The sequence below is a fragment of the Eurypyga helias genome, unplaced genomic scaffold (assembly GCF_000690775.1).
Source record: "Eurypyga helias isolate BGI_N326 unplaced genomic scaffold, ASM69077v1 scaffold1862, whole genome shotgun sequence".
In the NCBI taxonomy this organism is placed as follows: Eukaryota; Metazoa; Chordata; class Aves; order Eurypygiformes; family Eurypygidae; genus Eurypyga; species Eurypyga helias.
Window position 1 is genome coordinate 56,451 of NW_010235200.1, and position 26,612 is coordinate 83,062.

Sequence of the window (26,612 nt, forward strand, 5' to 3'; positions counted from 1 at the left end):
GACAAGACATGACATGACATGACATGACATGACATGACATGACATGACATGACATGATATAATATTTCACTTGGAAGGGACCTACAACAATCTGACCACTATCCCAGGTAGTCCTGAGCTGGTCAGGAGGTGACATGTTCTTGCCAACGGACTTCAACCTTCTTTCTTTGAGGTGTGATTCGGTTCTCCAGGAGGGTCTTTGCTGTTCCCATCACAATGCAAAATGAAGTGTAGATGTAATTTCTAGTGCTTATTTACTGTCAGCTCCATCAAAATCCAAGTCTCTTGTCTTTCATGAATCACAAAAAAGCCTAACATTTGCAATTTTCTGTAAAAAGAGTAGTTCACAGGTTTCTTCCATCTTCTTGTTAGTAATTGCTGCTGTAGCAGTGAAATTATTAGCTGTGTTTTAACAGATGAACTACTGCTTAAGTGCAAATCTTCTCATTGCCCTGGTTTGTAACCTAATTTACAAGAATTAAATACATTTCAAGACCCTTCTTTACTTAGCTGAGATATGTAAACCCTTCATTTTAACTCAAGCAGATTTTTAATGACCAACTTTAATAATTAATGCAACATATTACCAAGGGGTTCAACATTAGAATTCTGCTCTCTTTATTCTTTTTGTTTTACTCTTTCCTATAGAGGAGCCAGTTGAATCATATGAACATCTCTCCTTGAAGGTTTTACATTCTTGGGAAGAAATCCCCGGAGCTGGATACAAACTGGTGTCAGAGCACATTGAGACTCGGCCTCTCTACCATAAGGATAAGCCAGGCATGGAACAGGTAGAGCAGCTTAAAGATGGTGGTGATGGTAGACCCAGGAACAGTTTTCCTTTCCTCCACTTACTGTGGTTCCTATTTGTACCTGCAAACTTACAGGGACAGCATCCAAATGTTGTACCTTACATGAGACTTTGTGGAGTAGCAAGCTGGAAATTGTCACACATATATGTATGCAGCCAGTTACCTAAACGCACAGTAATCACACAAGATGTGACTGTATACTTTCATATTTTAAATACTTTAGATTATTAACACAAACTCTGCTTGTATTTGGGTGTTCGTTCTTTTTTTCTTTCATTATGTACTATTTTTATGTGGATTTTACCTTGAAGTTGCCAATGTTTGAGCTCAGTTCCAACTTCACCAAATTCCTGAGAGATTGATAGAATGTGTGTGAAAAAAAATATTGTATGGTAAGTTTATAGATGAAATCATAGTTATAGGATAGTGAGCTGCTTGGTGCTTGTAGAAGAAGCAGTGGCTTTGGATGTCAGAACTACATTTAAAGCCTTTTAAAGTCTCTCTAAAATAGGGTTAAAGAGTTGGTTTTACCTCTTTGTTTTCAAGGGTCGTCTACAGATGTGGGTCGACATGTTTCCTAAAGACATGCCTCTGCCGGGTCCCCCAGTGGACATTTCCCCAAGAAAACCCAAAGGGTAATAATACTCTATGCTTTCCTCCCAGCACAATGGCATAAGTCTTCAAAGAATGAATCTTTCTTAAGTGTCTGGAAAGAACTATCACAACAAACTTCTGTGATCCTGGGAAAAGTTTTCTTAGGTTCACATGACTTCAAGTTAAAAGAGAGTATCTAGTTTGGTCTCCTTCATTACACAACTCAAAGAAATCGTGATTTTTTAATCTTTTAGAAAGATATCCCTTTTTTCTTATGGAGATTACAGGTGGCTAGAGGAAAGAGGCACTTAATAATTCTGATGTTATCATGTACTTGTTGAACTGAAAGAAGTAATTCTGGTTTCACTACCTCTTTCCGCTAGATAACTTACTTGACCCTGGTTGAGATCTTTAATCTGATGCAACAGTATTACCTCTGTTGGATTTCCAGCACTTAATTCAAAGAGAAGATCAAGAAACACATAAAGCAGCAACAGAGAGAAGAGAGACATTTGGAATAACCTCTCAAATTTCACACAGATACTTGTGCTGCTTTATATGCAATACTACACATAGGTTTTCAAACTCATTGAATGTTTGTAAACAAAAGACAAAAATGAGCAACAGCATTCTCAGCCCATCCTGTATCAGCTTTATTCCAATATTTTACAAAGGCCTTTCCCGAGAATTTTGTGCCTGAAGCAGCATTGGGTACTATTCCTGTATTATGTAATTTTGAACAATAAACAAACTAATACAAACTTGTTTCTTCAGCTTTCCTTTTGCAAAAGCCAATATTTGACAAAAATAAGTCTATGTAACTGCTACTTTCTTCAGACCAGAACTTTCTATATAGCTCCTTAACAACAAACCTTTTCCAATTCAAAAAGGTTTAAAACTAATCATACCTACAAAACTGAATTGTTGCTGCCAGTTTTGTAGCCTATAAAAGCAAGAAAAAAATATTGTCAAACCACTAATTATGTGAAAGAAAGTAAACTTGCAAACTTGAGTTTTGCTGAGAAATGCATATTTGCTGCAGCAAAACAGGCTCCATGCTCCAACTTCAAACACTTTGTGAAAACATTTCTTGTTGAAGATCTTCGACTGAACTAGGATCTGATGCAGCATTGCAGATGGAAGTTTCTTTGACCAGTGCAGAGGTTTGGGTTTTGTGGTCAACAGCTCCTTAAGAGCTCCATGACCTAGGGTATCTGGTCACTTCTGAGGCAAACTGTTTCACACCTGAGGTTGAGGGTATTTCCAAGACAACACATCATATCAGGAAAAACATATGTTGGTGTTCTCAAACACAGGGATTTTAAAAATTGTTATTTTGCACATCATAGGATAAAGGCATACCTGCATTTCTGGGTATCGGCTTTTAAGTGACCTGCAACATTCGTATTTCCGTTCAAGCTTCTAGACCTTTGGATGGCCGCCATATGTGTCTGCATATAGGGAGTGGAAAGGATGGGAAGGATTTAACTGCTTTTACTGTTGCTTCTAAAGATGATTGCACTTGCATAAATGAAAATATCTCTGAACAGTTCTTCTCTTCCCTTTTAATGCACCGGATTGCACCAAATACAATGTTTTTAGGTATTTCTTTTGAAAAGCTCCTCCCAGGAAGGTCTGGTTTTTTATTAGCAAGCTGCTCACTGTTTTCAAGACTGCTCTGATGGTGTTGTTCAGACCAACTTTGCCTTGTTTCACTGCAGTATTTTTGTGAAAAGAATTGAAAAAGAACAGGCACATAAAAAGCAAGGAATTTTCCATTTCTCCAAAGCTGACAGTGACCCAGCTGTAATTTGGCATGCTCCAAGAGCTGAGAGGAGCCACCATTCCCACTTTATCACTAGGCTTTGTAAACAGAAGAGAGGCCTAGGCTGATGTTGTTTTAAGAATTTTGCACAAATAGAGCATTTTTGACTTTATAAAAGCATGATTTGATAGAGGTTTACATTAGTGTCTGACCAGAGTTTGAGTATACACAGGCTACTTTCTTTTCTTTTTCAGCTATGAATTGAGGATAATAATCTGGAATACAGAGGATGTAATTCTAGAAGATGAAATTATCTTTACGGGGCAAAAATCAAGTGATATCTATGTAAAAGGGTAAGTTCTTCAGGACTTGCCTTCAAAAGAACATGTAGAATTTCATTCAAAAATCAGATGAAAAAATTATGTTGTGAGAGTATCTGATAAACTATTTCTGTGACCTTGGCACTTTGCTCTAAATGCCTGCCCAAAATACCCATCTATATTGGATACTGCTTCTGTTTGGTTTTGTTTAGGGTTTTCGCCCCTCCCCTCCCCTCCTCTCCTTCTTAAAATCAAGTAACTGTAAAATGACACTACTTGTTATTTCCTGCTCAGGCAGAAATGACACAAGGAGAGAACCAAGTCCGCAGTTTTGCAAACACTTACAGAACTTTAACTGTAAGAGCTTACACAGATGTAGTGAGTTTTGACATAATCAGAGAAAAGGGAATTATGACCACATTAGAAACAAGAAAGCAGGTGTTTGCCAGGCTATTTCTATTGGAAATATTTTCTAACCTCGCATGGGGAGCATGTGAGGGTGAATGACTATGGCCATGCTGGGGCGAACACCACATGGGCACTTTCTGCTCTCCTTCTCCTTCTCCTTCTCCTTCTCCTTCTCCTTCTCCTTCTCCTTCTCCTTCTCCTTCTCCTTCTCCTTCTCCTTCTCCTTCTCCTTCTTCTCCTGCTCTCCTGCTGCAGACAAATTGTTGGTCACAGCTTCACAGAGGTTACTGGGATAACCAGTAAAACATATCATATAAATAAAAGGAAAAGAGAGAAAGAGAGAGAGCCAAAGGGGAGCTTGACATTCAAACCTGCTCTTTCCTGAGACTGTAAAAGGTTACTTCTTAAAATTACTTGCCTGCTTTGGAGTACTGCTTTGCACTTTCTGCTTCTGAGCAGGATTTGAATGCAGGTACTTGGGAGGGGTGAAGGGAAATTATGGCATAAGTGGTAGTAAGAAGTATTGAAAATCTCAGGTGTGAGAGTGGTCTTAGATTTCTTGCTGTTTCCACTCCTAGAGATGGAGATTAGTATGCCAATATGAATTGTGTCATTGTAGAGTCCTGGAAAAATCTGAATTTGTAGAGAGCTAGACATATGGAAAAATTAATTCTCCTACAGACCTGTTGCAGTATTGCCAATAACCAAATGCAAAGAACTGGAGGAGGGAGCACTGGAACTGGTGGAGCAGAGAAGGGAGGTTGTTTTCCACTTTCAGAAAGTGCAGGTTTTGAAAAACATGTGAGCATAATAAGGAATCCAAAGTAAGCAGAAGGACAGGGTGGTCTGGTAGCAGCTCTTACTCCTGCGTAGGGTATATCTGCAAGCATTTTAGCAGGGAAACTTGTGTTAGCTCTGACCAAGCTGTGCAAGGCACCAGGAATGGTACCACTTCTCTGGAGCAGGCGGTATTAGCCCAGGTGAAGCATCCTCAGCCTGCTGCAAGTGCTGTTTCTGCACGCACTGGCTGAGCAAACCTCCCCTTGCAGTTCCCTGAGAGAAGCTCCTCTGAAATCACTGGTGTTCACACAGACATATCCAACTTAGCGATACACTAACGTGTTCAGAGCAGTAGCAGAGTAGCTCTGAGAGCGCAAAATTGAGGAAATAAATAGGGAGCCAGCCTTTGTGCTGAGCAGTGTGATAACATCAGGACATGACCATCAATGCCAGAGCAGTCTGACAGGGAAAGCCAGGAGCATAACTTTATGCTTCTGTGGCTTAATGATGAAGACACAAATCTCATTACGTTCAGACAGTTTATGTGGCACTGAATCTGTACCACCGGACATAGATTTGCACTGGGGGCAGTGTCTTGCTTGGGATTGTTACTGTTTTTCCAATTCCTTTTGGAAATAATGCAAGGGGAAAGCATTCAGATGCAGCACAAAAATGTTAAACTTTACTCAAGCTGTGATAAATCCTCTTCAGAACTAAAACATACCTGTCTGGATCATAACCTTAGAGGAGCTCTTCAGAAAATATTATGTCTAGGAAAGCGTTGTCCTTTTGTAACATAGCATTGTACATCAGTTGTTGCCCACACTGTAGCAGAAACCAAGAAGAAATCATAAGAAAACCCAGGGAGAATGGTTTATTTATTTATGGCATATTTATATCCCCCAAACCACAACTGCAAATGTTTTAGACTCTAATACTGAGCACCTCAATCAGTCTTGGGCCATAGACAGAATTTATTAGCGTGGAATAATAAGAATACAGGGTGATCAGTAGCAGATAAATGAATGATGCTGTCTTCGCCAGTCACAAAAAAGACATCTTGGCCAATAGTAAATGGCCAACTGGTATTTTTGGGTCTGATATAAATAAAACCCACATTCTCACCCTGAAATTTTGATCTTCACTGGCCATTGCTTCAACCTGTGCCATGGCTCAGGGATAGCCAAGATCCTCGAGCCAGGGGTGTCACAGTGTGTTGTAGCCCTGAATGGTCTGTTACCTCATACTGGTTAGGAAGGAATTAGTAAATTATCATGCCTGTAACTGAATAATGACAACCACAACTCCAGCTGCCACAGTGACAGCAGTGTATTCCACTATGTGCTTGCTATAGGTGGATAAAGGGCTTGGAAGAGGACAAGCAGGAGACAGATGTACATTACAACTCCTTGACAGGGGAGGGCAACTTCAACTGGCGCTTTGTGTTCCCGTTCTACTACCTCCCAGCAGAGAAACAAATGGTGGTTAGTAAAAGAGAAAACATATTTTCCTTGGAAAAGACAGAGCGCAAAATACCTGCTGAGCTGGTGCTTCAAGTGTGGGACTTCGAAAGACTCTCTTCAGATGATTTCTTGGGTAAGTAAGCAGTGGATCTCTCTGAACTTCACCTAAGGTCTTGCCAGATCTGTATCTTATGGAGGTATGTATAAAGAGGTGTTGGAGGCCTAGGTTTTGTTTGTCTTTCTCTGAAGAACTACATTGCAAACCTACACATTTCTTGGAGAGGGAATAGTTAGGAACTCAGATGAGACGATGCCAGGGCAATACAAAAGAATGAGTCATGGTACAGATAGATCCCAGACTATGAAGGTTTGGCCCAAGCTGCTGCATTGCTCTATGTAGCAGCTACTGTTTGAGTGTGTTCATATCTGTCTGGTCTCTGAGTGTTGTCACATTACTTCTCCCTCCAGGCACTCTTGAACTGAACCTGAATGGGTTCCCTCGGGCAGCAAAGACAGCCAAGAGCTGTGACCTAGGTATGGTTGTGGCAGCAAGTGAAGAAAACAAGATCTCCATATTTCAACAGAAGCGTGTCAGAGGCTGGTGGCCTTTCATCAAGGCTGGGGACCTCACGGTAGGCTGCTTCCTACAGACAGAATGGTTTTCCCTGGGGCTGATATGCTCTGCTGAGATCCTGAGACAGACATGATGCTAATACTGGATATGGCACCTTAAGAACAACCACCACTGGCAATGCATGGATCCTCCATATGTTTCAGTGATCTCCCACAGATTTGGTTCAGATGATCTCAGGCAAGCAGAGCACTTTGTACTTTGCTTTCTTCAGCTCTTTGTCTCCCAGCACACAGTGGATGGACAGAATGGAAGATAAGGTGTTTCCAGCCAACTGTATATCAGCTGAGAAATCCTCGGAGGAATCTTACCTGCTTATTCATTTATTTTCAATTTATTCCTTACTTCAACCAGGGTACCTTATGAGTATCTTCCTAAGAAAAATATAAATGCTGCCACACAAAGGTTTCATTTACTTGAAGCCTTTAGCGTAACAAGGCTTGCTCCCAGGGTATAAATCTCACTCAGCGTGTACCTAGCCATTTATCTCAGGGTTTTCTGTGCAGCTTTTCTTCATAATGTTGTAGTGCTTTCTGTGTACAGTCTAGAGCTGCACTGAAATGCTCAGTGTTTAACACTTCTCCATTGTCCCTCTCTTAAAGCTTCTTTGTACTGTTACAGCAGCATAAGGATCCTCAGTGTGAATAAAAGACAGCTCTGCTCCTGTTTTTCCCAGGTGGAGTGCCTGTAGCTAGGCATGAAATCCACCATGATAGTTAACTCTGCACATGGTTTTTAGTGCATGTCTGCATGAAATAGAGTATGAAGCAGAGCTGTGTGTGCTGTGATGGAATACTCGAGCTGATGTGCTCACGTGGCCACAGAGCACTTTGGGAGCTTTGACCCAAACCTGGGCATCCCTGTAGACCAGTTTTGGGATTAGTGTGGTTGGAGTCTTTATAGGTCCATCCAGATCTGTGTGGGAACACGGAACAGGAGCTACAATCTATCTTCCTGTAGTACAGCCCTCTACAATTTCACCTGCTTAGGCCCTTCTTAGGGGTTCTCCCTTCCTCTCTAGGCATTCATTGGCTCTCCATGGATTTTCCGAAACCTCACCTTTCCTTCTTATTTCTGTCCCTTCCAGCAAGAATGTTTTAATAACAAGTGTCACCTTCAAGTTCATTGCCGTCTTCAGGTTGAAGGTGACTGCATACTACATGGGTTTAGTGGATGGACTTCACATGCAGATTCCCGCTTTACCTCTATTTTCTCAACTCTTGTACAATTTATTCTCTTTCTCCCAGTCCACTTTCATCTCTTGATCCTCTTGTATTCCACATTGATCCCTTTATCCTGCATCCTTCTTTCAGCCCAATTCTGAGCTGAATTCCAGACACTGGCCATAGATTAACACTTTAATTTTTAATGTCAACAAAGTTATGGGATAGAAAAATAACAAATACGTGAAAAGACATTGGTCAGTTTTTCATCCATCACAGATTTCATGAAGCTGATTTTATTTACCTACTCTTGAATGTTACTAGAATCTTTAAATGTCTGATTTTTTTTCCCCTTTGGTCTAATTAAATCTATAGTGGAGATACATAGTACTGAAGAATGTACCTGCAAGAGAGAATGTCCCTTAGACAGAATTATCAACAGCTTTATTGCTGTGAGGGCAAGGAGAAAACAAAGATTTAACTCATATTTAGGAAGCTCTAACTTCCATAGCAGAAGATATGGTTGATACTAAGAGTCTAAATAAGTCAGGTGATGTATTTCTACTTCAAGGCATAGCAGGCATGATCTTTTATAACTGATAATATTTTATTGGTCACTCAGCAAGTTTTAATGGCTTGTCACAATGAAAACAAGCAGTAAACCAGCAGTTATATTCCCTTATGGCTTTTCCAAATTCTAGAAATTAATCATAAGATGATGCTGAACAAAGTCATCCTTTTGCTACAGCTCTGAGTATCATCTCCTGGCTATCCATCAAGAAAATGGACCTGAATCCACCTGCCAGAACCCTATTCTTTTAGCCTGAACAGAGCTCTATGACCGCATGATATTTTCAGCACGCAGGTCACATTTCTAGTCATCTTCCTTTTATGAGCTGAGACCTCAAAGCTCAAGTGCTCCAGCACTTGTGACTGGCTGAATTTCTCCCTGTTGGTGAAGCACAGCTTGTCCACATCAGCAACACACCATCCAACTCAGCCATTCAGCTCTGCCAGAATATGTGATAGAAGCCAAATGTCTTCTCAGATGAATTACGGTATAATTTAGAAGCAGAAAATACATTTATGGATCTGGAAGAAAACTTCCTACCTCTCTTTCTTCATGAGCATGTCAGGAATTTGGTGCCTGGGTTTTCCTTTGTGCTTTCTCTTTCTTTCTGCTTTCTCTTTCTGTGTTCAAAGCATTTAATCTTATTTTCTTTAATCATTTTCCTTTGCCCTCAGCTGGTTCCATAATTTCTCCACAAGATGAAACATGTTGTGATTTAATGATAATAACCAAGGATTGGATGCCTATATATGATCTCTCTGATCCAGGGCAAGGTGGAAGCTGAGTTTCACCTAGTCACAGCAGAAGAAGCTGAGAAGAATCCAGTAGGAAAAGCTCGAAAGGAGCCTGAGCCCTTGGAAAAACCCAAGTGAGTAGGAACATACTCATTAAGCAAGCTGGGGCGGAGGCATTCAATGGGACACAAGTAAAAGCAGTCTCTTATAAACTTCAGCAAACCATTTGTTCAACTTGTACATCGCCTGCCTGCTGTAACTCATAGCTGGCAGCATCTTCCAGGTTAGCTGAAATGCTTTCCTCTGGAAGCCCAAATAAACTGCAATGCTGCATGTTTGTTCTCAGCTACAGTTCACACACGGGCTCATTCCACAGCTGATCTGGCACATGATAACCTCTTAAACCATCATAACATGCATACACCTAACACTTCAGTTTGGCCACCTGTAAAGTTCAGATGAGTTATATTTATTATATTAAGAGGTTAATTATAAGCCATTAATGTTTAAGTGCTTTTAAATGACTGTATGAAATATTTTCTATGTCCTTTTTTTTAATATGACCCTTAGGAGACAGAGTTGTAGTGTTAGGAAACAAGAATTTTGGATATTAGGAAAAATTTCTTCACTGAAAGGGTGGTCAGGCATTGGAACAGGCTGTCTAGGGAAGTGTTTGAGTCACCATCCCTGGAGGTATTGAAAAGATGTGCAGATGTGGTGCTTAGGGGTATGGTTTAGTGGTGGACTTTGTAGTGTTAGGTTTACAGTTGGACTCAATGATGTTCAAGGTCTTCTCTACCCTAAATGATTCTGTGATTCTAAGAATAATCTGCACACTTTTAAAGATGTCTTAGTTGATACATATCAGTGGAAAACTGACCTCTGCATACATCTGGTTATTTTTGCATAAATTCATCACTTGCAGGTAAGGGAACATAAAACATGAAAATCAGGTCATACTGGAATGATACAACTTTAACAAATCTATCTTTAATATTTTTTTTCTTCATAATCAAAAATTGAAGATGCTTATTTTTCATTATAAGACTTTTTAAATGAGGCCATTTAAAGTGGTTTAACAAAGGCAGATGATCTAGAAGGAGCATTTTATCTTTCAATATTTTTCACATTAAAAAATTATCAGCTGAGATTTTGGATTCAGAAAAAATGTACTTATCTATTTGGGCTCAAGTACCTTGTTCTGCTGAAGTATTGAGCTAGATTTAAAAAATAAAAAAAAAAAAAAAAGAGAGAAATTGATATTATATTTCCTGCTACTATAGCTTCTAAAAATCAGTTCCTAATCATAATGGTAATGATTGCACGTTCTGTTTAATTTTGTTAATTTGATATCTATCTCAGAATAAAAATTAAAAAGGACAAAACAGCACAAAGATGGAATTGGCAATACTCCTACAAAGGGTATAAATTTATTCTGAAAACTAGAGTTATCAGAGACTTGTTGAAAATTAAGCTTGGAAAGGCTTTAATCAATCATTCCACCCAGCATCTTTACCCAAAAGCAGGGTGAGCTATGCCTGGCAGATGTCTGTCTGAAAGATTCCCAGTAATGGAAACTAAAGCACGGTCTTAGAGAGGACAGAGGACAGTAATAGCTCTGAAACACAGGTGGTGGGAAGCAATCAGCCTAGGCAGTTTTAGGAGAGAGTGTAGTGTGTAATAGGTTTACATGTCCAGAGGGTTGTCAACAGGATGCACAAAGGCACTATCCCTTTTTCCTCTCAAATTTTTAGACCCAGCCCATGTACCTAAGGCAGGCTGGGACTCTTGGTCTCCCTGTGTTTTTACCCCAAATGTGCTGTTGGACCAACAGTTTGTCACTAGCCTGGTGGTCCTTTCTCTGCTGCACAGGCAGCCTGGAGGTGTTTTGACCCAGAAGCCACAGAACAAGTCTTCCTCCAGATCTTGCACTCAGCAGTCATAGGGGCACCACGTCTAGGTTTTTGTGATGAAATACACAACCAACACATGGCTCAACACTTCTTCTCTTAACTGAGATGTATGCCTCAATTAAGTTAAAATTGGGGTGGGGCCGGTCTCACTTGACATTACCCATCTCAGAATCAAGCCATTCAGGCTCCTCTTGTAGCTGCTCATGTACAGATCCGGGAGTCACCCCATTTCCCTAACACATGTATCTTAAGATGGGAGCTGGGAAAAGAGATTAATTGTCCTCTAGAAGTTCCTTCCTCTCTACACAAAGAGGGCCTGCATGACTGACCAGGCTGGGCAAAGTTTTAAAATAAATCCTACGGTTAATAAAGCAATACCAACATTTGGATAGTAAATACTATTTTATCTAGACACTCTCTTACTGGGAAGAAAATAAACTCATAGCTGAAGACATTGCATGCCTCAGTTCCAGAAAGCTGGTATTAAATATTTCCAGCTCAATGCAACCAAGTGAGGGACTATGTGGTTTATACATAGGGAGTAATCAAATCAACTGAGAGATAACAGATAACTCTTTCTGCCCTTCAAATGAGTTCTCTTCAGAAAGAAGTGGTCTGGATGAGGCTTTGAGCAACCTGGTCTGGTGCAAGGTGTCCCTGCCCGTTGGAACTAGATGATCTTTAAGGTCCCTTCCAACCCAAACCTTTCTATGATTCTATGATCTCAGGGAGTCTTGTGTGAGGACTCCATATCTCTATGCCGGTACTGTAGGTTTACATTTTTGTTGCCAATCATTTAGGCTCACACAGAGAAGCAGAGAAATTTTCAGATTGTTTTGTGTGATTAAGTTCTTCAATTAAGAAAAAAAAAATTCAAACACAAAATTATCTTCTAGGACCTACTACACAGTAGCAGACTCTTTAATGTAACAGAGCAAAGGTGGACAAAGATGAAATGTCCAGGAACTAAAGAGAAACATGCAAATGAGAAATAAGGTGCAGTGAGTGCAATTTCCTGCTGTCCAAAGCACTATGAGGCTATCCATCTTTTCATTTCTGCTGATCAAGGAAGGATGCTTTTCTGAATGCACTCTATTATAGCCAATACACTGCTATAACTGGTACTGAATTGTATTGCCTAAGTTGCAAAGAAAACAAATTAAATAAGCAACAGAATGGCCTTTTCCCCCTGTCTTTAAAGGTTATGAAAAGCCCTTAAGTAATTGGAAAATGCAGAGTAATGGTTTTGTTACTCAGCTCTGTGATTCAATAAGTTTTAATCTTTAGAGTATCCATTTTAAAATTCCTTTTAACCTGGTGGGCTTATTTGTTGATCTATTTCTGAGTCATTTCCACCTCAGTACAAAACACAGTCTTTAATTAAAGATATTCAGTCGACCTTTTAGATTTACAGACTGTCACACTGACATTCACTTCCACATGCTGAATGCTGAATTCTTCAGATGACTAAGACATTGCTTAAATTCTTTAAATGGCTTCCTAGAGTGAGACATGGCTGTTGCTTTTTGTGGCCCTCAGCCTTAATTTCATTCTCCTTACTACTGCGTCACCCACACAATTACAGTGATACTGGATAAAGAAAGAAAACCTGCGTCCCATTTTGCTGGCGTTAATGTTGCTCCGCGCTGCCGTACTGTGCCTGTCATCCCATCATACAAAGCTGACGGATGTTGCCTCAGCTCATCGCAGGGGTAGGGCTGTTGAAGTCAGAGGGATGGTGACCTCCCAAGTTGGGTGGCATGCCAGAGGAGAGATTGTGCCAACATTTTTCATGAGAAAAATTGTTTTCCTCTCTATATGCAGCCAGCCTTGACACACGGTGTGGAGAAACTCCTGGTTATGGATAAAATATGACATGGGGCAATATATGGAAAAAAGTTAGGACTGTGAGGTGCAGATAGTTGCCACCAGGAGAAGGTGGCTGTTCTTCCCTTTATGTAGTCAGGAAAACTACCTAGATTTTCAGCTCCATCTCATCTCCTGTTTTCAGGAGGCCTGTTTTCAAACTCCTTCTGAAGACATGCCATTTTGGGCTATAGGCCTGAGATGTCTGCCTGTTACGGCACCTTGACTATCACTGAGCAATTAGATATTTTGTAGTGGCTCATCACTCCTTTTGCAGTGCTGAATTCCATGCAATTAGTAGAAAGCTTTTGTGCTCAGATTCAAGATATCTGCAATCCTTCTTTAGGATTTATCAAGATCTTGTCTGCAGTTTTGAATTCCGTATCTTGTCTTACATTGGAGTAGTTATGAAATGGGAACTGGAATTTCATTCCCAGTGGTGCATGGAGCTTGGGCTTAAGGACAGATGGATGAGTGACCCCATAGTACGTGAAGCTCTTGGAAGTTCCTGCAATACTCTTTAGTCAGTTCCCAGGAGTTAAAGGCTTTTTTTAGACTCAAATATGTATTTTGCAGTGGGGTACCTTTGCACATAGCTGAATCTGCCTTTACAAACATTTTTCTCTTTTTCTTTCTTTCCCTTTAGCCGACCAGACATATCCTTCTCTTGGTTTGTCAATCCTTTCAAGTGTTTGTATCACCTGATCTGGAGAAACTACAAGAAGTACATCATCATCGGCATCATTCTACTTATTCTCATTGTCTTCTTGGTGCTCTTCATCTACACGCTGCCAGGTGCGATCAGTGAAAGGATAGTTGTAGGATGAGCATAGGTTATGGCTCTCATTGTAACCAATCATATACTCTGTTAAAAAAAATGTCAGGCATACAGAATTAGTGAACCTGAAACACATCTCATTCATTTTAATAAGAAAACATAAATATTCATATCAGAAACTGAAGGTCTCAGAGTATTTTAACATCTTACTTCTTTGGCTGTTTATTCAGACCCAGCCTTAATGTACATTATCATTAACATACTGCTGCAGCTTTAGTGACAATGAAAGTTTGATTCTGCATCTAAAACTGAGTTTGAAAGTAAATTCCATAAGGCTACACAGAAACTAATTTGTCAGTCAAGTATATATTATTATAAACAATTGATTAAGTATTAAGAGCATAATCTGTACACAGATATAAATGTATGGTTCAGTCTTTGCATAGTTTTGTAATTCATTATTTGAACTGTTTTCCAATGACCTATAATGGAACAATTATTTTGAGATAAAAACTTTATTAAAAAAATCTGTTAAATTTTCTTGTTTGGTGTCATGTGCAGACTTCATCCTTCACCTCTCAGTAGGAACTCTGTGCTCTATAAAGACATCTCACATTCTTATAAATGAGGTAAGTGTCAGTGACAGGAGGAGGTAGAAGTAGAGATTGGAACAACTTCTTTCAACTGCAGTTTGAAAGTGCTGGAGGTCACTGGAGGAGAGGGATCAGGAAGACGAAGACTCAGCTACAGTCAGTGAGGTAGCAAATGATCCTTATATACGAGAGGAAAGAGAGAGAATACTGCTGCAGAGGGAAAACTGCAGAGTGGAACAAATCATGGAGGATTAAAGAACACAAGGAATAAAACCTTACACAGTTGTCAACGTGAAAATCCTCATCCTACTGAAGAGCACAGGAAATGATGCAGCCCATGTCATGCACAAGGCAAGGCTTGATAACTTCATGACCCCACTCAGTCTCAAAATGAGTTATCATGAATTTGAAGTAGCTATGGAAATCTTCTCTAGTCTCATCCATGCTTACACATGTTGTGAAGGTGACTTTTCAGAAAATGCTTTCCATCATGCTCTGCTCATTAAGTGTGAGCACCATTTCCAAATTTTAAAGTATCAAAAGGCAAGAAAAAGAAATCCTAGAAATGCTGTTAATTCTGTCAAGCTCAGGATGCAGGAATAGGCATCTGCACAATTCTCAGAGGCCACTTCTATGGAAAGCTTGTGTGGTACTGCTTGTACCTGGCCTGTCAAGGCTGTGCAATGAACCTCTGTGTTCCCCTCTGGCCTACAGCACAGGTAATTGCATTATTCTGAAAAATGGATGTCATTGAATCTCCAACAGAGAGAATACTTTACATTTTTTTAAAAAAACCCAACATTTTAGAGGCTTATTTTGGATGGGATACATTGCTGTAAAAGGCCCTCTTCCTCATTCCACTGATAATAGAGGCAGATGGCTAAAGGCAAGCTGAAAGCATCCCATACCCACCCCATCCAGCAGATTGTGAATCAGTATTTCTCCCAAATTCCATGTTCTAAGTGTACAATAAATGTAACTGAATTATTTAGGTGAGTAATTACATTACAATTAGACATGTGGAAAAGGACCACACCGGATGGGTTTTCATGTCAGGCTATTTTCCTTTAGAAGTGTATTCAATACAGCCAAGAAATTAGAACACAATTGTATGTGTGACTCTGCATTAGTTAAATGTAGCAATGCAAGACGGTGATGTGGAGCGTTGCTGAGTACCCTCAGGTCCCTCTTCATCTTATATCCCGCTGCACTGGGCCCTCGTCTGGTGCAGTCTCTACTTCCATCGCATGTGGGACACATTCTTCTGAAGCCATTTGTTTTTCACTTTTAGGCTATTTTGCAATTGAGCCTGTATGAAACAGAAAAGGAAATTTTATCTCTCCTAATTCATCTCACCATGTCATGAATTTTGGAACTGTAATCTAAAAGCTCCAACAAGAGCAAATTAATTTTTTCAGTGAAAAAGGTGGGTGCTGAATTGTGACAACAGGAGTACGTTGTGACAGCCATAAAGGCAATGGTTCAGATTTTTCCCAGTGCCCAGCCCTTGCTGGAGGGTTCTCCTGCAGGGCTCTAGGACTGAGCCTTGACTCTGGACCCCAGGTAGCAAGCACATAGTGGCAGCACTGTTAGGATGAGATGGATGAAATTACATTCCCCTCCAAGTCGTGGTATGAGTCTGGATGATCAGGGACCTTGCAGAGACCCTGTCCCCCTTTGTCCCATGCATCCCAGCACAAATATCCATCTCCTTCACGCCCGCTGCCTCTGAGGTCTTCAATCCTCTGCAGCACAGCCATTCCTGAGCCCCTAGTATTGCTGAACACCAAGGTCCCTTTTCCCTTGCATAACCCTGCAGTCTGGGCTAAAAAGGGCATCACACAGCAGGCAAGCTAACTCCACCAAAACTCTCAAACTTCCTGTCATTACACTCAGTACATGTAGACTGAGCTGGACAGCATTGTATCATGGGACAAATCTAAACCAAATACCTTTTCATGATCTTCCAGATAGCTGCAAAGTAGCTGGAGCGGTAGGGTGGTCAGTAAGTATTAAAGAGACAAAATACAGCAGCACTCAATGCTGGACTACTCATACAGGTGACAGATGTTATGGTTTTGCATCTTAAGTGAGTTTATGGTGACATAGGCTTTGTGGTTAATACGGAGTGAGCTTTATACCAAGGATTGTTGTTATTGTCAAGGGCTCCTATCTACTTTATACAAAAAGAAGAGATGCTTATCCTGAGCAGTTACTTCAACATTGGTCTGCAATTATGCTGGCTCAATTTTTAGGCCAGCTGGTGCAACTTGGACTTCTATCAACTGGTTTCTGACCACAAATAGCTCATTAAATACCTGAGTGATACCATTGGCAAATGCAAGATCTGTAGATGTAAGACTGAGCTCTTGAAATGGGAAGGCTAGCCAGGAATCCCAAAAATGTTTGGAAATAGTAGCTTACCACCGCTGACCTAAAAAGGCATGTCCTGCTTTGAGACATTTGACTTACACTGCTTTTTGCACCCAAAGACCTCAGGTGGGAGCAGATGTTATCTTTTAGAGGGACAAACCTGAAAGATAGAGACACCTGTTCCTGAAATGTTGAAAACAGATTCAAGTTTGGGGTGTGTCATAATTTCTGAACACCCAATTTCTGCTACCCTGGGTCAGAGTTTTAGACGTGAACTCACCTCCCACTGGCATTTAAGGAGCAGAGTCTCATGATGTAGTATTGTGTTGGCCAGTGCTCCAGCTGTAGCTGATTAGACCATCTTCCTGCTCCAGGCTCCAGTTGTAGCTGATTAGACCTATGGGCACGTCAGGACTGAGGTCAGACTTGTGAGAGGGTTGTGCTGACCAGACTGACGCCAGCGCTAACCTGGAAATGTATTGGTGCAAAAGCCTTGCTGTTTTCAACAGGACACAGAGCAAACAGTGGCCGGTTGTCACCCGTGCATGTGGCCATTGTTGTAGGGGGATTTACTGCATTTTCTATCACTGCCAAAGTTTTACATGAAAAGAAATCGTACAGGTACATCTGCTGGCAGATGTCCAACAGCACAGCGGAAGAGCTGAGGCAATGGGGGAAGATGGACCTCTGCCTTGTTCTGGTGAAGCAGCTGAAGAACATCTGAGAAAAGGAAATGGGAAGTCTGCTTCTGAGAAGGAAAAGCGAAGGAGAACTTCTTATCAAAATACAGTGTAAACCACAAGAAGAGGAATGGTTCTCTGCAGAGAAAAAGCTCAGCTCCAGGCTTATTCGTGGGCACACTGAAATGAAATCTTTATAAAACTTTATTATGACATGAGTCAGAAGGCAGAAGCATTACTGTCATTGCAGAGCAGAGACGTGAAACCACTCACTTCAACAGAGCAGGAGGAAAGCGATAGAAAATCACTTTCAGATCTTTCCTATCAGAGCCTCCCATAAAGGGAACAATACTGAAAAAAACCCACTAACAGATTACAAATTGTGAGTCCTTGAGCAAAATATCTATTCATTTATACTTCTGTCATTTCTATTGGGTCAGTTTGGGAACATACAGTGGCATGGCAATACTGCAGGCAAGCAAGGGCATGAAATGCTTAAGAAGCAGCAAAAGTTTTGAGCTCAGTCAGTAGGAGCAGTTACTTGTAACACCAACACAGTGCGATTTGGCACAGCCTTGACTGATTTCCTTTGTAAGGAGAGAAAAGAGCTGTTATCACTAATTTGCTTACATGATGACCAGGCATATGACAGTAAAGGGTGAGTCCTTTGAGAGTATTGACCCCTTCTGACAATTTTGCATTCACATATAACTAATTGGAACAACAAAAAAATCTTGTCTCACACTTAGCAGCTCCCAAAGAATATGCTTGCTGTTCCTGACTCTTGCTACACAAGTCTGCAGCAAAAACCCCAGTGTTTACCTGAATAAGCAAAAGCTACCGCAGCCCAGCTGCTGAAGACCAGCTGTGTATGTGGGGAAGTCTGGAAAGCACTGTAGCGCGAAATGATCACTGGACTCACTGGGAGTTAAGGATGGGTCCACCAGCAACTCACACTGTGTTTCTCATCAGATTTTCTAATTTGTTTCTGCAGTGGAAGACAGCTTTGCTGGCTACCATTTCCACAGGTCTTCCCATTTTCAAGGGAGTGATGGAAAGACATGTTTCTGCTGCCTGCCCCAACCGTTCAGCCACTCCATTGCAGCAGTTAGCATCTAATTTGGTGCTGGACCCATGGCTGTTCACGCTGAACCACAGCTCTCTCAAATGTGTCGGTCAGCAGCACAGCGGTGGTAGCACAGCCATGCTGTCAAATCCATGGTGGCACAGTCATGGTGGCACAGCACAAGTGTGCTGGCACAGACGTGGTAGCACAGTCGTGGAGGTACAGCTGTGGTGGCACAGCCCTAGTTGCACAGCCGTGGTGGCACGGCTGTTGCTGCAGCGTCGCAGCGGGCACCTCCATACCTGCTCCAAAACACTGGAGATGTCACAAAACAGATGGTTCAGCCGGTCAATTCAGGGGAATTGTGACTGATAGATTGAAAACAAACTATCAACAGATATCCCTGAAATGTTTCAGGGAGACTAAATCTTTCAGGATAAACCAAGCTTCACCTAAGAGACAGCGCAGTCCTTTCCCACAGACATAACCACTTGTCAGGGCAGGTGTTGGCATTTGAATTCTCTGTGTAGAAAAGCACCACAAATAGAGTGATCTGACACTGTTTCTTGGCTCTGCCATGGACTCCTCTTTGCCCTTCGAGAAGGCACAGACAGCCAGGTTTTCATGCAAACCATGAAAAGCATCAAGAACTGATTAAATCTGTAAAAATTCCCACGTAGAGACACTTAGATATTGATCAAGTTGTGATAAAGTTGAAAGGACAGCTTTTGAAAATGTATCCTCCAATTTTCAGTGTGTAAGAAAGGGGTACCTTCTTTTGAAAGTAGTTTGTTTTCTTTTTTGCTTGCTGTCAACACTTTAAAAAGCAAAATACCAATGTGACTGGTAGAAATTGTGGATAGCATACTCGATTAATTTTGGTGGGATTACCATTCTGAGGGTGGCTGTTCGTAGCTAAACTGCACTAATGTTGTACTGAATATTGGATTTGTGGATTGGCAGAACAATTTATCCTGCAAAGCAAAGCAGGGGGGAAAAGGTAAACTCCAAAACAGATGCATACATCTTTATCCTGCAGTTATCATTCTTCTGACACAACAAATTCAACAGATCTGTGCCTCTTGGCAGACTTAATTCTTCCTGGGTTTTCTAAGTCTAATATGAAATAGCCTGGATATACTGGATTTGGGGAGTTTTTATTTTGTTTGGGGGGTTGTTTTGTTGGGGATTTTTTGATTATGCCCAAAAATTTCTTGGTAGTTAGCATTCTGGACAAATTGAAAAGTTTTTGCCTGTAAAGAGATCTCTTGCCTACTCAGAAAATGTTTGAAGGCACTATAGTTGATGTTCATGTAATCATGGCTCCAGAAGTTCATTTATCTGAAGGTTCAACAACTGGGGGGTCTCCCTACCATGACACCTACCCCATGGAGGTCTCCCTTTTTGCACTGCATGCATTAGACCATCTCAAGCCAATCCTGGTACCTTGAAGCAAGCTGTCCTCCGCTGCCACTCTGATTTCAACACAAAGAAAGGTGGTCCCCACCATCCAGGGTATTTTAAGGACATACCAGAAAAATGAAGGCATTACCCAAACTTTTGAATCTTATTCCACACCTAAAGGTACTTTAGAACTTTAGAACTTTTTAGAACCTTTAATGTTTAACTATCACCACTCTGCCGTCCATATAGGTAACAGACAGCTGTATCCATCCTACATGGAATATTATAAACCAAATCTCCATCTCAGTGCACCGTATTGTTCCACAAAGCACAGAAATCTCTTGTAACATTGCAGTTGCTGCTGCTTCTGATGTGTTTGTTGGGAAGGTGGTTTGGTCGGCGTAGTGAAGCCAGCAGGGTCAGGGGGGTCTGCAGAGGGAAAGCCCATCCCTGCTTTCTGCAGAATATTCTGTGCCTTGCTCCCAGCTCATGAACTGCACTGCACTCAGCAGATTGGTTTTGTTAAAATGACTTTTACATTTGGAAGAAACAAATCGCCTGATGAGGTGATATAAGAATTTGTTTCCTCCTCCTGTTAGTCACAGAAATGGCTTTTGATTGCCCGGAGTAGCTCCCACTGCTCTGTGTACCGGCTGTGAGCTCCAAAAGGGATATTTATGAGCTTGGCTGAAGAGCCAGTTTGCCTTCAGCTCCAAAGTGCATAGTGCTCTCTCCTCCCAGACTAATTTGTACATTTTCTATCAGCTATTTGTGACTGGAGAAAAGTTCAACCCAAGATCTGGTTCCAGGCTCCCAGACATTTGGTATATGACAACCACCTCTCCCTTCTGCTTTCCAATTAAGTCCCAATATTAAAAGCAAGCAAATAACTTTTCACGTATTTCTGATGGAGAAAGGATAATTTATAAAAATCTTCCAGACTGCATCTCTCTTAATCACTTCTGCAGACAGGTATGGAGACTAATCAGAGCTACAGTAATTAGCAGAAACTATGCATCTGCTTCCTGGATGCCTCTGCCAGGGCTCCAGGACTCCATGGCAGGAATGGAGGCCACCTTCATTAAGTGCAAGTTCTTAATGAAGAAAGGTCTCTGGCTGTTCCTTCTCTCCCACTGACCGAAGAGTAACCCTGGCTGAACTCTCTCTGATGACAATGACAGCTAATTAATGGGCTAATTAAGAGCACCCTGCTCATTCCGAGTTACCTCCTCATCACAACACAGACTTTTTTTCATCTTGCAGCTCCTGGAAAGGCCTGTGCCTGACGTGCTGGCACCGTTACCAGCAATGCCTCCCCTTTGGCCGTGCTGATGGCCAGCAGTCCCTTTGGCAGCAGCTGGCTCCTGCCAGTGAGCAAGGTGGAAAGCAGCAAGTCTTACAACTGCTGGCTCAGAAGATGAAGTGAAAGGGAGGGTGGCAGATGAGAAGAAAGCCATCTCCAATTTCCATGTCCAGCCTCATCCTTCATTTTCCCTTGCCATTCAGGCACTGAAAACATGGCAGACTTGCAGGTGCAGGTGCTGTAAGATTTCTTCCCCAAATGTCTTTTAAAAAAGACATGTACAGAAATTTGGCTTCCATGAGTAGGCAAAATTGACACTCATTGGAGATTGGGAAACACTGTAGTATATAGAAAAATATATTTCAAATACAGACCAAGCACTCTTCAGATATCGACATTGCTAAGTGAGATGACCAAACAGGATAGTTACACTGCCATCGCTCTGGCTCTCTGTAATTCTCTGCAGAAGGGTCTCTGTGTGCCAGCTGGTCCAGCTGCCTTGTTTGGAAGCCCAGCCTCTCAAATCTTCATCCTGATCAAAGCAACTCGCACTCATGAGCAGTGCTTACAGGTGTGAGCCCTCAGTGGGCTAAGGGGCAGATTTCAGACATGAGGAAATCCAGATAGGTTTACTTTGCCCAGAGCACACTGGTCCATGCTGTTTAGCTCTGCACTGCAACTTACTTGCCAGATTTCAGGAAAATATTAGAAAAAAAGCCAAACGCAAAGGCAACTCCAAAGGCTGCTGGAACAATGTGAGAGAGAAGGATTTAATTTTTTTACTTATTTTTCTTTTTCCTGGCAGATAAGCGATAGTTAATCCACTCTAGAAACAAGCACACAGTTCTAACATACTGAGCAAACATGGGTCTGTCAATATGACTGTACAGCAAATAAGCGTTGGCTGCATTTGATGCATGTGACGAACTTTCAATTAGCCATTGCAATAAAACTTCACTGAAACACTAAACAAGGCACTTTGCAAAAGCCTGTGACGTCTTGACACCCTCATTATCGTCCTGGCTCTCAGTGTGTGAATAGCTTCACCCAAGAAAGCAGCTCTGCCTTCAAGCGACGGCTCTCCAGAGCTGGTACCCAGAGTGCAGGTGGATGCACACAGCTTGTGCAGAGGTGCTACACCACAGCAGCTTCAACAGCTACTGTAGACCCTTGGAACACAACTGCAGTGAATATCATATGTTAAGGTCAATATATTAAGCAAACAGTAAGAGCAGCACGTTAACCAGAGGATTAGTGAGAGTCACCTTGATTACAGTTCACACATTTATCCACTTTTAATATCTTTATTTGGAAAAGGTTTGCATGTTCCAGGCTCTGTTTTGACCAATGCCTGATGGGGTGCAGCTCACACATATGCTCCATTGGCAGCTACGACTGCAAAGAGGGGGCTCACTCATGGCTCTGCGAGCGTGGGTGGATTTTGATGTACGGGGGCCAGGTCTTCCTGTTCTTGACACAAGGAGCTGGGCTTCAAAGCCGGGCACTGTGATTTCCCCTCCAAGGAGCATGGTAAACCCTCAAAAGATCCAAATATCCACCTTCTCCAATGCTGCCTGTGATCCTGGGTCAGCACCTCTTGCCATTAATGCTCACTGCGTCCCAGGACAGACCTTTAGAGGATGGGGCCAACACATGTGCTCAAGGAGTAGGAATTTATTAGATCTTCCAGTTGTTTGCGTTTTGGATATGAAAAGTTTTTCAGCCTGAAAAGTGAAGCTGGGATGGTTTGTCAGCTGCTTGGTTTTGGTTTTCTGTAACGTAAGTGATTAGGAGAGGAAAGATGGAAAGGCCAAACACTTTTTAGTGACTCTAAAGGTCAGTGCTTTTTTGGTCTGTAAAACAGAAGATTGTGCAGGCAGCTAAGAAGAGAAAGTATGGGAACAACTATGTTTGTAGTAAAAATCCCATTATAGCCCTCTAAAATTCCAGTGATGGTACAGCCCCGCAGCTCCTCAGATTAAATCCCCAAACATTTATTTTCCAAGAACCTCACTTCCCACCAAATCACCCTCGATTTTGGGACTGAAATTTTATAGATTGGCTTTGGTATTTCCATTTCCATTTCATGGTTTGAGAGGTCAGCTGGATTTAGGGACAGTGAATCACAGACTGACCAGAACTTGGGGCTGCCGCATGAGGTTGGACTGTGAGCCATCAAACCGGTTGCCCACCCAGGAGCAGCTGTCAGAGCCATGCACAAAGCCATATGAGGGACATGGTCCAGGCTAAGTTCCTGCATCAATCCTTGGGGGCCTGTATCACAAACACGCTCCAGACAGTGAGATCTTGCACAGTTGAATGCCCCCTTGCCAAAGCTGTTCCTTACTACATCAGGCAAATTTTTTTCCCAGCAGGTGTTAGGTTATCCAAGGTTCTCTTCCCATGGGACCCCCTAAAAGGGAAGCTGAACCTGTAAATCACTGGCACCTGTAGTCTCTGAGATGCTGACTGAATTCTCTGTGGCATCCAGGTATGTGGAACATTCAATTGCCTATGCCAGAGACAAAATTGTTTTTAGGAACAGGAAAAAAATGGTCTCACATCTGCCTGAAAGGTTGTTCCACTTGGTTAGTATTCAAATATGATAATTTATTCATGGCAACAGAATTATCTTGCTGCACACAAAAGTAAACACTGGCTGCTGCCATCGCTTACATTTCAGCAGCTTCACAAAAGGTGACGGGTTTGACTCTGAATTCACTCCCATTCAGTTTACTCCCCCTTGAAGGGGAGTTTCTCACAAGTCTCTTTGAACATCCCAAGGAGCTGCCAGACAGGCTGGGGGACTGGCACCTGGGGAGAGAAATATCAATTCCCTGCTTGAGTTTGGTCTTGGAAAAGCTGTAATATTTAACAAGCCCTGCTGATCACACCTTGCTTTGTTAATTGATCCCATCCACTGAAGGATGAACAGAGCACGCGATACAAATCCTACCCGTTAATTAACTTTGGGTCACTCCCAGCTTTCAGACCTCTCCTCTGTGTGCTTCAAGGGCGCAAAGCATTCCCTGCAGTCCCTGATCGCAAGACAACAAAATTTCTAAATCAGTTTTCACTCACTGCTAAAACTAAACGTTCGCTATTGCCAACTGGTTGGCTAAACACCCTGTTTCTTTTCCCCTATGCCACCGGTACTATCCCAGTACTACAAAAGCAGATGAGTAATTCCCTCTTTGGAAGAAAGCAACCATGTGCGTTCTTCTTTTTAAATACCCATGAAGCAAGCTCATTTTCCACCAGCAATGAAAAGTAGTTGCACACCTGGTTTAACCGGGCTTATCACTGCTTTGTGTGGTGCGAAGTACCCACAGCGTGTTACTTGCTGAGCCTGTATTATTGACTTTCTTCAGTTATTGGCTGTAAATTGAAGAATAAAAGCAGGTGGATTACATCTCTGCAGTCACTGGGACTGGGAAGCGTGCAGCCTGCTTGGAAATAAGTGCAAATGAGCTACAGAAAGTGCATTTTACAACAAGGTTTGGCAGTACAAATCAGACCCAGAACTCAGCTCCTGCCCATGCCAACCTGCAGCAGGAGCACAGAGGAGGAACCAGCTCCAAATTTTGCAGCTGGTCCCGCTACTGCCAGGTTTCAGAACAGCTTGAGTGTGACAGGAGCAGACTTACCACCTGGACTGAGGTGCCCCTTGGGATGTGTGATGAAGGACGGGCTGTGACGCTGCTGAAGTTCCTCAGTGCTGACCAGGATCAGCATTTGACAGCAGTAGCCCACTCTCAGGTCTCTGGGTCCAATGGCATTTCAGTACTTCTGCAGGTCTTTATGCAAGTTTCTCTCAGGCTATGGTTGATTCAAACCCACTGGCAGTTTCTCTTGGAAATGAGTTAAATGAAGGATGATCCCTGTCTCAGAAAAACAGGCAGTATTGGTTTGTCAGTGCTTTTGAGGGGACAAGGCAAATTTGACAGTGAAAAATGTTATTTTAACCTGGGGCAGCTTGCAAGTATTTCACATGTGAGAGGTCTTTGATTGTGCTGCCTATAATTACATTAACTCAGAGTTTTCACCGGGCTCTTGACTTATGAATATGCATGACTGTGATCTCTTTTTTTTTTTAATCCACCGAAATACCTTTTATCCCAGGGTCATAAGCTCTTTTACATTTGTGGGGTGGCTTTACTTGCTACAGCATACCTCACTGAAAGGGAGGCAAACACAGTGCATCTCGGAATGGCGTGTGTGCGGTTGCGGGTCATCTGCTGAGCTGTGCGCCGCTGGTGCGCATTCTGCGCGCACCTTGCAGAGCTCTCGCGGTGACACCCGCCATCAGTGCAGAGCTCCTGAAACACTGCTATGCCAGGGCATTCGTGCTCAGCTAATTACCGAACAGACAACAAGGGCTGCGCAGTCAATCATAGCCGGCACAGCTTAAACGTTAATCTGAACTGACTCTCTGCCAGCATTCAGCCCCTGATGCAGTGAAGCGTTGCACAGGGAAGCAATTCTGCTCTCACTGAACACGGCGGGAGCTTCATTTCTGGTATGTGAGGGGTCTGAGATTGCTACACTTCAAACAGTCCAGAAATTGAGAGTGAGTAACTTTGCTGCTGAAGGCTTTGGAAAAAACCTCTGTCGTCTCTCATCAAATATATGTGTTTCTGAAAGTTTTGTATGTGAGAGGAAACTGAACAGCCAGTAAAGAAAGACCCACTGTGATCAAATGCTGCATTATAAAAAATCTGCTAGTAGCTTCAAGATTTCAGATTTTCAGACTTTCCTTGTGCAGGACTCAAGATGAAGCCTGGGTGAAAAACCCAACAACATACCTCTCTTAAAAAAAGCCTCTCTGAACTCCAGTTTGATGGCAGATCTGGAGATCAACTTCCCTCATCCAGGATCACCAGGTGCAGCTCTGAAGCAGTGGTGGCGTAGGAACATCGCCTGGGATGCCACCAAGGCAGGACCGAAACCAGATGCCGCATCTGCACTGCAGGAGGGGTGCAGGCCCTGTGAGGCAGAGCAGAAGAGCGACAGTCAGCTGCTTGTGTGACCCCATCATCCCCCACTGCCGGACCTGGCGTGAGTACCTCACCAGCGCAGTCTCACCAGGAGATCTGCAGATACGTCTCCAAGCCTGCATATGAGCTATCCTGCAAATAACATCTTAGGGGACATATACAGAGCTGGGTAGGTGATGCCACAAATCCTTTTTAGCAGTCAGTGGCTGCAGAATTGAACCCTCCTGCTCAAGAGCATTAGAACGCTGGAAAAAAGGAAAGTACAGCGTGTACCAGGGGTATTCAAAGTGATGGCAGACAGGTATTTCCTGAGTTCAAATTGTTTTGCAGCAGGGACTCGGAAGAAGCTGTTTCAATAGACCTAGCTATCAAACCACCGTGGTTATGAGTTGGAGCTG

General features: G+C 42.2%; 1 protein-coding gene across 1 annotated transcript in view; it reads left to right on the forward strand.

The window, feature by feature from the left end:
• The window catches only part of FER1L6 (fer-1-like family member 6), a gene marked incomplete at its 5' end in the record, with an annotated part of 67,715 nt that extends 53,832 nt beyond the window's left edge, over window positions 1-13,883 (forward strand). The window contains 7 exons of the mRNA XM_010146658.1: window positions 649-791; window positions 1,359-1,447; window positions 3,426-3,524; window positions 6,034-6,275; window positions 6,611-6,774; window positions 9,275-9,375; window positions 13,667-13,883. Coding sequence (XP_010144960.1) covers window positions 649-791; window positions 1,359-1,447; window positions 3,426-3,524; window positions 6,034-6,275; window positions 6,611-6,774; window positions 9,275-9,375; window positions 13,667-13,847 — 1,019 coding nt within the window. The remainder of the gene's footprint in view (window positions 1-648; window positions 792-1,358; window positions 1,448-3,425; window positions 3,525-6,033; window positions 6,276-6,610; window positions 6,775-9,274; window positions 9,376-13,666) is intronic.
• Between the last annotated feature and the right edge of the window lie 12,729 nt (window positions 13,884-26,612).